The following is a 10,526-nucleotide window of genomic DNA, read 5'->3' on the forward strand; positions in this document are numbered from 1 at the left end:
ACGCCTCCCCTCCCGCCACGCGTACACACGGACGCGGCTATATAAGCTGGTGCCCTCCCTCGCCTCAGGCCACACCAGCCCTAGCCGCCGAGCTCTCTCCTCTGCCGTGCACCGCCGCCGCCGAGCCCTCCCTCTCCCTCTCCCGTGCGCCGCCTCCGAGCCCTCCCACACTACGACAGCCCCCAATGGCCGAACGCTTCCCCGGCGACGAGGCGGCGGCCAACGGCTTCGGCCGCCGCTCGCTCCGCGAACAGGAGTCGTGGCTCCTGTTTGAGGCCAACATCCCAGCGCCGCCGGACATGCACGCTGGGCCGTCGAGGTGGCGGCTCAGCAACAGGGGAGTGCCCGTTCGCCCGTTCCCTGACGCCGTGGCGCGGACCGCCTACTTCGCCGACGAGGTCGAGCTCGCGCGCCTTCCTCACCGATGAGCAGCGCGCCATCCCCTAGTACGCTGCTGACAACTACTCGGCGTGGGCGGCGTACTTCGAGTGCCGTCAGGAGCAGAGGCTAGCGTCCACCAACGGGGCGCCGGTGGTGGGCGGCATGAAGAACAGCAAAGGCCGCCGCGTGTGGTGGGACGTCCCCGGCCGCACACTCGACGGCGTGCTGACGCACCTTGAGGGCGGCAACGAGCCGCCACTGGCATACCCTCCCCCGGCGGCCCCGGCCCCGGCCCACCGGGCAATGGCTGCCCAGGAGGTTCGTCTCTTCATCGTCTTCCTCCTCCTCGTCGTGATCTTCTTCCCACTCCTCCGGCTCTCCGGCGCTGCTCGGCGTCAAGGCCGAGCACGCGGCGGAGACGCCGCTCGGCCGGCGCACTCGCAGCGCCGGCATCGTCATCAACGAAGGCGGCCGGCACGCCCCTCGTCGGCTCCTCCGCGCTTCGTCAAGCCGAAGACGGAGCCGGGGCTCGCGCCGGTGAAAACGGAGCCGGGGCTCCTGCGTGAAGACGGAGCCCGGCGAGGTGGAGCTCGACGACGATGCGGCCTTGAAATGGGCGCGCAAGGACTTCCTCAGGATCGAGAGGGAGCGCCAGGTCGCCGCACTGCGGCGCTTCGAGCAGCGCCGCCGGTGCCGCGAAGAAGGAGGAGTCGTCGTCCTCGACGGCAGCAACGACGACGCGCCGCCGCCGCTGGCACCTGTCCGCCATGGCGACGCTGGGCAGGGGTGCAGCAGGGACGGCCGCGTTAAGGAGGAGAAGACCGACGACGAGGACGGCAGCGACTACTCCGCTTTTAGCGATTTCTTTTTTTAGTTATATTCGCTATGTAAACGTGTCGCGAACATGTAATATATGTCAAAATTTGCCGAAATTTAGCCGTGGTTAACCGAACTTCGCCGAATGTTTTTATTTTAAAAATTAGACGCGCCTGGAGGCGGCCCTGGGGCCGGCGACTGGGGGGCAACTCGCCCCCAGGCCGTTTTTTTGCGCCGGCTCGTTCCTAGGCGGCGATTTTAGGCGCCCCCTGGGGTGCCAACGGCCGGAGATGCTCTAAGCTAATGTACGTTTGTTTTCCACCCAAGCTGTCGCAACACTCCCTCCCTCCCTCTCTCCACACGGCCCATTAGGTTGAACGTGGCGGAGCGCAGTGCAGGTGCCTCCCCTTCTCTTCCCCAACAAATCAGGTATTGCTTGACTTGCCAAGATAAGGCAGACAACTCGGGTTGCGCAAGTTTCTCACTAGTACAGTGCCTTTTATGCTAGTGAATCATTGTAAGCAAGCTTCATGTACGTACGTGCAAGATCTCCAGAAATACATCCACCAGCCTATTTGCTTGCTTCTGCCATGGTGCATCGCCTCTTGTACTTGAGTATCATCGGAAGAATCAAGTATCTACGTTTCTGCATGCTGTTTTGCCACATGCATCATGCATATATGGGATATCCATGCAATCTATACGATCAAAAAGATTGTACAAGTGAGGTACACATACTTGTTGACTACACTTTTGTATGCGATTTTGCCGTCGGCATCATGCATATATGGGATATACTTGGAATTGATATGCGATCAATGAGATGTACACGTGAGATGCATATACTTGGTGTAACATTCGATGATACACTCTATAAGAGGGATGCACTACGAAAATGCCGAACGATGGACGAGCACTATGAGGACTTTATCCAGTCCGTCTGTTTTACACAATGGCCAGCTTCATCACAGTATTTGCGGGAGCTGTCCCCCCCGTAGACCATTCCCGCCCACGTATTCTGGTTGCCAGCGAGGGCGTTGTAGCGACAGAATCTAGCTCTGTGTTGATGTACCAGGTACAGTCGAGCATGCGCATGCAGCAAAAAGAGAGTCGCCCATGTGGACAGTATTTCGCCCTTGCACGTGACCCCCGTCACTGTCATGCTTCTGTTTTGTATAGATAGTCCTTCATTAACAGCACATTAGCGTGAGATGGACCAAATCAAATCAAAGAGCACCGGCTGTGGATTGTCAACGACTCTATGTTGTAGTAAATCAAAGGAGTTCGCGGTTGGAAAATGACAATATCCCGCGAACTATCGTACTTTAATCACAATTATGGCACCATTTTGGACATGTTTTCCCACCATGTTTTTGTGCCTCGGTAATTAAACACGTAATTTGTTTTTAGCAGCTAGACCGTGTAGTTTGTTGGTTAGGTCCGTGGATGCCCAGATTCGTGATGGGCCGGATGGAGCAGCTGCCATCTCACTGTTTTCGTCACGTCTCGACGTGCAAAAAGTTGCGTGAGGGCCCACCACATATCAATTCTATCCGGGGGGACTAGTCATCTCACGCAATTACTGCCTCATCTTCTCCAACAATCCTCCTCCCACCCACCCACGCACCAGAGAGGCAAAAACTTTTCCAAGGCTAACATTGTTTTCTCTCAGCTGCCTAACAAGATCTTTAGTGTAGCGATCAATGAGCCTGTGTGAAGGCCAGTGCATTTTCTCGCCACAAGTACTCGAGAGAGAGTGGTTGTGAAGAGGCCCGTGCTCTGAAATATACCATCCATTGTCATCCGACCTCACTAGCTTAATCCTGGCAGCACAGCCGCACCTAGTTGATCTTGTATTCTCCCTTTCCGGTTTACCCTGCCAATGGACATGGAATCAATTGTCAGTACCAATCATGTTTTGATCGCATAGTACTCATGTTTTTTGCTCACTGACAGAAATATTAAAAAAACGCACCGCGCATCCACATACAATCTCCTGCATGCACTTCATCCTCTCCACATTTAGCCTGCTTTTCGAATACCTTATGCCAAATCCAGCCTCCCACGAATACAAATTGTAGAATTGATACGCCTCATCCAGTGAATCAAATGAAGTGCCGACTGCTGGGTTGACTACATTGCCATCTCGTTTACTTATGAACGCCCTCATCGATAGTTCAAGAGCACTTTTCCGGTTAGGATTTAGCTCTCGCTCCGCATGGGCTTTCCTGATCCTTACTCTGTCATGGTACAATTACAAGTTTAGTTATTCGCACGTAATTGGAAAATCAAATCAGCTTCAACTACCGTATGTGACATTTCCATAACAGAGTGAAAACTTGTCCTCTGGTGCTCCAAAGACAACAAAATTGGTAATTAAATTGAATGACCACTATCCGATATTGCCACAACGAAAAGAGCCACCATAAAATGGATTAGTCCATTATCCAACCCACTCCCTTTTCTTACGTCCGTTTCAATTACATAAGTTGAACACACCAAAATAAATGTCCTTTGCCTGATGACTACAACCATGATGCTAATATAAACATTTTCATCAGTATACAAAAACTTTGTACACTTCGAGACCGAACACCCTGGCTAAAATTTAGGAACTAGATGAATCGACCGTAAATTCCTACATATCATACAGGTGGCGAGCCTGACATCCAAGCATATAGCCAAGGAGATAATCAAAAGAAATTGATTACTAATACCTGCGTGTCCATCCGCTGGTAGCCTCTGAGCACACTTGCAAAAGCGGGCCCTCGCCTACAGATCCAGCATTTCCGCCGCCGCTGCAGAGGTCTCCGGCACGGCTGATGTCGCCCTCGGCGACGCTGATAGATGCCTGGGACTCTATAGGGCGCGCAACATCAGCACCCTCCATCTGCCCATGGCTAATCTTGCGTGCAAAAAAGGGGACCAAGTAATCTTAGCAATCCGCAGCGACTGCATCCAATAAACAAGCGGATCTAATCAAACCTTCGCCTAGAGGGAGATTAAGTTGCAGTTTAATTACCTCTTTTCTGAATCGCCCTCCTGCGGCACGAACAGGTCCATGGAGCCCTATCCAAGCTCTCGATCCGGAGGAAGAAGAGGAGGTGTAGAGAAGAGCAGCAGGCGTCGCTTGGATCTTGGTCGCTCAGTCTCGACCCCGAGGAAGAAGACGAGCTGGACAGAGGAGCAGCAGTCGTCGCTTCGACCTGGGTCATCACCGACGGACCAACCCTGCTTTTGATTAATGAATAGCTGAACAGTTTGGTGTGGACAAGCTGTCCCACCACTTGGGTCACGTGAACTTGCAAATGCACCAAACGAGCTATCGCGCTGTTCGCTGGTCCAGCCTCAAAAGCACGAAACATTTGTTCCAAACCAATACGCCTAAGCCCCCTACCACCTATCACTAGCGATAGAGCATGGGGGGACAGCGACTTGACGTTTGCTCATCTCCAGGAGTAGTACACAGAAGCAAGTAAGCAGGCATGTGGATGTATTCCTTTGCATGTACGGGAAGCTAGATAGCTACCGCCAACGGCTTTGGCGGGAGGCTATCATAGGCCACCGCCGACTTTGGCTAGGATTTTGCCACGAGCAAACGCCGTCTTAACATTGACCAATGGCTACCTCCATTGACTATGGTGATAGCCCATCTTACCCTACCGCCAGCTTGTACAACGGTAGTAATTTTCTTTTAAAGTAGGGTTAGATCTTGCTCAACTTTCGTAGGAGGGTCAAAAGAGTGAATTTGGCCTCACGAGGCGGCTGTGGTGGTGCTGCATATCTTCGAGACACTAGCACTTGGGCCAGTTCTTTTGCTAGCTTTTTTGAGTTTCCAGAATAAGCTGCCCCATACCCAGCTTATTCTAGAAGCCCAACCATTTTTTTTATTAGAAGCCAACTAGTTAAGTCTTAACTATTAGGCTTCTAAAAAACTAAATTTGGTTGGGCTTCTAGAATAAGTTGGATAGGTTGCAACTTATTCTAGAAGCCACCAAAAGAACTGGCCCATACGTACGTATCAACATGTTATTTTTTGTACTTCACATGTATTGTGCTAGCCATGGGATGTTTTTGGCCACATACTTTATTCAACTAGGTACCTTGGCGACCACAAGCACTTCCATGCCTTGATGATGTCCCTAACTTGGAAACTTGGTTTTGTGACTTGCTTGAGGAAGCTATCATTGATGGATATATGAGTGATGCATGGGGAAATATATTTGTGTTGGGTTGCTGGACACATGTTTTAGATAATGTTTCTCATATTTAAAGCATGTGTTTGTGTCAATTTTGTACACATTCAGTCCTTTCTGAGTGATCATTTCTGAAATTAACTTATAGTCTAGGTTGTTTCTTATATTTCTAACGATCCTAAGATGTTGTCAATTTTGTACATATTTTCCAAAGAGATGGATGAGCGCACCGTGATGAGAGGAGGTTTTGTCGATTCACCGTGTGTTGACTGCTGGAGAAGACACGGGAGGGTGCAGTGGAATAGGCTTGGTACTACCAGACTGCTACCACAAGTGTTGCAATTGTCAAGAGCGGTGCATCTCACCACATCTACTACTAATATGATATCTACTATCTTATTTCATAAACTAAATGCTCTTTATCCTAAAAAATATTGTATATATCATATTATCACCAAGGAGCAACCCACCATGGACTAATGAAGTTCGATTCATGTGGATTCAACAGCTCCATAAGATTTTTTTTATAGGTATATATAGTCGCTATATATTGGAAAAAAGATCAAACAACATCTTACACGATTCTTAATATATAAAATATTCAATGATAAAGAGGTAAAGAAGGATTGGGACAATACAAATTTCTTGTTTCAATCTCTCACGCAATCATGAGGTGAAACAATACAAACATTCAAAAGATAGAAGCCAACAATGAGAGGGGTAAAGCGGAGTTACTATTTCACCCTCTCACGCAAATCAGTGTCTGGATAAAATCAATAAAAAAGCCAGAGAATGAGTGGGCTAAAATAAATTGATAAAGCCCGAAAATGACTGGAGTTCATGAACGTTTGGTTCATCGCGCTTGTGTAAACACATTAATACTAATATGTGGGCTAATATGATATGTTGGTAATGGCAGCCAATAAGTGATGGTTCATCTGTGTTATTGACCTATGCATATCCAATTGTGATGGTAGGTAATCATGAACCATCAGTACGAGCATTCCAGGCCAAGCAGAGCACCAGTTTTCTTAATGTTAAAGTGTATAATGTAAATGTGTATACGGTGTATGTATAAACCATATACACAAGTAGATAAGGATTGTGTTGTGTTCTATATCTTCGGTTGTTAAGTTGTTGCGGATGATCTCGTATCTCTTGTATAGGTTATGATTTGGAGATCATAACAAAAAATACCTAACAACTAACTCTGTAATCTCTAGACTATAAATAACACGCAACGCGTCCCTGCCGATGCATACGCTTCATGCAAACTTTCATGGTATTCAGAGCCATTCTCCTCTATAGCACATCCCCCTTGCGCCACCATGTCTTCCTCAAGCTCCACCGCCGCCGCACCATCCGTCCACATTCCCATAGCTGAAAAACTCCATCACCCCAACTTCAATGTCTGGCGTGCGCAAGCCCTAGCCACCATCCGTGACGCCCAGCTGGTTACCTACCTTGATCCAGAAAGAGAGGTGCCGGCGCCCAAGCTCTCTGACAAGGACGACAAGCCCACCGATGTGCCCAACCCGGCATACGAGGTCGACAGGGCTCGAGAATCTCAAGTTCTCAGTTTCCTTTTTAACTCCATCTCACCTCCTGTGATTGTTCAGATCACAAACTACATCACGACGTCAGCAGCATGGACTACAATCACCGAGATCTTCATCTCCCAGACGCAGGCATCCATGGTCAACACGAGGATCGCCCTCTCCACACCAAGAAGGGGACTTCAACCATCGCCGAGTACCTTGGCCGCATGAAGGCCCTTGGTGATGAGATGGCTTCCATCGGCAAGCCACTCACTGACGACGGCATGGTGTCGTACATCGTCGCCGGCCTTGACTTCGAATACATGTCCTTCGTCTCCTCGGTCTGCGCCAGCACTGTTTCCATCAAGCCAAACGAGCTCTACTCCCAGCTGATCAACTTCGAGAGCCGCCTCGCCATGTTCGAGGGGAACTCATCCTCGCGCTCCTCCGCCAACGCTGCTTCTCGTGGCGGTCGCGGTGGCTTCCCTCACGGTGGAGGCCATGGCAGGAACGGCAGAGGCCATGGCCGTGGCACCCCGGCTGAGAAAGACCGGTTTGCCTTGCATTGCCAGCCCAGAGATCATGTCTTCTGGCAACACACAACAGATTGGTACAGAAATACAACCTCTTTATTGGTATTAGCGGAACATATAGTTTGATATTACATCAAGTAGCGAGGCCAAGCGGCACACACGGTACTGCTGAACATATGTACATTATTTAGTAGACATGAGCAGGGGCCTCGACATCACGATAAAGCTATGTGGCAGCGGATCAAGTACGTAGAAGGACTCCATCTCACAGGGACACTGATGTGGACACGGTCTAGACAACGATGCAATATGCAACTCCAACTCCGATATGATTTCTCCTGAAACTGGCATAACACGCCAAGTTAGTACATTGAATGTACTTGCAAGCTCACACAAAGAAAGCAACAATGGCAAACAACAACAATGATATTTAGGCAAGTTTAATGCAAGAATTTAACATGCTTCCTATGAAGTGCTTGTGCTCATAACTGGGCCTTTCAGACCCGCTTACCATCTCGGTTACCTCGTAACCACAAACCTCATCATATCAAGGTGATCATGTCCGGATCACAAACGAAACCATCTCGATGGTCTCAACAACTTCACCAACAATAACGAGTGCCACAAGTATTCACTTAGTGTGCAAGTTTAATATTTTTGTTGATCCACGGTGTGACCTACTACGAACTTGTGTCCATGATCGAGGACGCGGCTATCAATAGATTTTACACACTCTGCAGATGTTAGTACACTGTATCCACACCACGGAACCCAGGCGTCGGACTCTCATCCAGGTGGACCAACGATGTTCCGACAGAACCAGTCTATTGCCATGACACTCTCCCGGCCACTCCGACCAGCTCCCCTTTGGGCTAAGTCATGGGTGCCCCGATGCCACTCCGGACATCCAACGTCCACCGTCGTGGCAAAAACAATCGTCCCAAACAGGTACATGGTACCAAAAAAACTACGGTCACACAAGGTTATACCTGCCTACCGGGCTAGGGTAGCGCCAGCACATAACCTTCCCTAGTTGGAGGCACCGGCGAGAGGCATAACAACAGACCGAGAAAGGGCCCCCATCATAAAGGCAAATGTGGTTGCACTTAGGGAAGCTCGATTCGGTGGCACCATGACTCGATCAACAACATGTTCAAGTTGGTTTATTATCAGGTTTCATATTGTAAATAAATTTACCGAGTCATAGTATGCCATGAAAATGCAATGAACCATATATGCATCATTTTAACATAATACTGATATGAACTAGCTCAAGCATAACATCACATTGCTCTACTGCACAGACTTAGTTATTCAACTAAAATGCTACTGGTAACAGAACAATATAGCATGAACATGAAACTACCACCAAATAACATTATATGAATTTTCTATATGCATTTAAAATGATCATATTCAAGTAAAAACCATATTTATTGAAATTACATTCTTGCAAATATTTGTGATGGCTTGCCTTAGTGTAGAGGAGGGTCACACTCCCTCTGGTTATCTTCAAGGCAAGTTTCTTCCTCTAAAAATATTTAAAATAACAAAAAGAAAATGTCATATAACATTGTTTAATTCACCGGAAAATAATCATAGCAAGCAAAAATCTCATTTTTTTGCATGCTGATAGAAAATCTCAACACAAAACCAATGCAAAAAGAATCATGTCATTTGGACTTATAGAATAGAAGTTATAGCTTGTCAAACTTAAGTCAATATTCTGAATTTAAATTTGATTTTCAGAAAATAAGAGAGGGGTGACGTCGAAAGTGTATTCTAGCGAATACGCCTCCACTCGTACCGCTTTGGGCGCGCGTGGAGAGGCTGACAGTGGGCCCCACCCCTCGGGTTTAGAGAGAGGGAGAGAGAAACAGAGGAGGGGGCGTGTCGCTGGTGTTTCTCCGGCCAGGAGAGGTTGGTTGTCGCTGTGGAAGGGATGGGAGGAAGCGCAAGGCTACGACAAACCCGCACATACCCGTAACGCAGCGAGGGGTGGTCGAACGGGGTCAGCATAGTCGTCTCCAGCGGCTGCAGCGGGCGGAGCTCGTCGGAAGGAAGACACCGACGTTGCGAGATTGTTCTAGTGGCTCCAGATGCACCATCTCAGACCAATGGACCACCAGGAACACGCCGGAGCAATTGGTGGAGCTCGAGAGGTAGTGGAGTGGGAGCTGCAGAGGAAGGGGATCGCCGACGATCTTGGGAGGGGAACAGCGGCCAGAGGCCTGCCCTGCTAGGCTGCGGCTATCTAGGAGGGGTTGTGGATGCAGAGGAGTGCGGCGGTGAGGAGAAATGAGCTCGGGGGTCCTATACATAGGCGGAGCCGAGGCAGGGATCAAGAGCTCGCCAGAGGCTCTAGAAGCGGCGCACGGCGACGAGGAGCGCTGGTGAGAGAGGGGGAAGCATCCACGACTCCTGCGGCCACTATGGGAGGACGGGGACGAGCACAGAGCGCGGGTGGAGGCGAGCATTGGGGCATGGGCGCATTCTGCACTTGGCCGCATTCTGCCCGTGCCCGCTGCGGCAACCTCCGGTGTCTGTGAGCGGTAGGGAGAGGTCAAGGGCGCTGAGTCGATGCAGTGGGTGCTTGGTGGCGAAGTGGTTTGGCCTCGTGCGCGTGCACGAGCGAAACAGAGGCATCGGCGACACCCATAGTGCATCGAGTAGCTGCTTGGCACCATGTCTTTGCGTGGTCACCGCGTGAACTCTGGCATCACGCGACGCAGAGCATTAAATTCATGTTAGGGGTGTAGTTCATGCAAGGCTAGGTCGATCCAAGCATTTGAGTTGAAGCCAGGTCGACTGAGTGAGACTGTAGCCTCTTGGCAAGTTTCTGGACAGAAACTTTGGAGCTTAATAGAGAAAAATCTCCAGAGAGTTAGGGGCAAAGTTTTGGCGGTTAAGGGTTTCTTAGGATGGTAATGAAGCCCTACAAATTTCAGCTCCATTGGGTCAAGGAAATATGCATTTACTTCACAACATGCTTTCTCTGGCCAGAACAGGAAAGATTTTCTATAGCAAAAACATTCCAAATAACCATGAAATGTTTTTTGCGC

The 10,526-nt window shown here is 49.5% G+C and overlaps 1 protein-coding gene across 1 annotated transcript; it reads right to left on the reverse strand.

Moving 5' to 3' along the window:
- Positions 1 to 2,095: 2,095 nt before the first annotated feature.
- LOC123161160 (putative protein FAR1-RELATED SEQUENCE 10) lies at positions 2,096 to 4,483 on the reverse strand. The gene is made up of 4 exons (XM_044579006.1): positions 4,220 to 4,483; positions 3,915 to 4,097; positions 3,173 to 3,437; positions 2,096 to 3,073 (listed from the first exon to the last, which is right to left on the reverse strand). The coding sequence occupies exons 1-4, from the start codon at positions 4,258 to 4,260 to the stop codon at positions 2,777 to 2,779; spliced, it is 786 nt and encodes a 261-aa protein (XP_044434941.1). The 5' UTR covers positions 4,261 to 4,483; the 3' UTR covers positions 2,096 to 2,776.
- Positions 4,484 to 10,526: the final 6,043 nt, after the last annotated feature.

Source organism: Triticum aestivum, chromosome 7B, assembly GCF_018294505.1.
Source record: "Triticum aestivum cultivar Chinese Spring chromosome 7B, IWGSC CS RefSeq v2.1, whole genome shotgun sequence".
Taxonomy (NCBI): Eukaryota; Viridiplantae; Streptophyta; class Magnoliopsida; order Poales; family Poaceae; genus Triticum; species Triticum aestivum.

Excerpts from the sequence above, each read along its gene's own strand:
- LOC123161160 (XM_044579006.1), bottom strand. The coding sequence starts at position 4,260 with ATGGACCTGTTCGTGCCGCAGGAGGGCGATTCAGAAAAGAG. Across the intron at positions 4,098-4,219 it reads GAGGGCGATTCAGAAAAGAG|CCATGGGCAGATGGAGGGTG; the intron begins GTAATTAAACTG and ends ACGCAAGATTAG. Across the intron at positions 3,438-3,914 it reads ACCAGCGGATGGACACGCAG|AGTAAGGATCAGGAAAGCCC; the intron begins GTATTAGTAATC and ends GTACCATGACAG.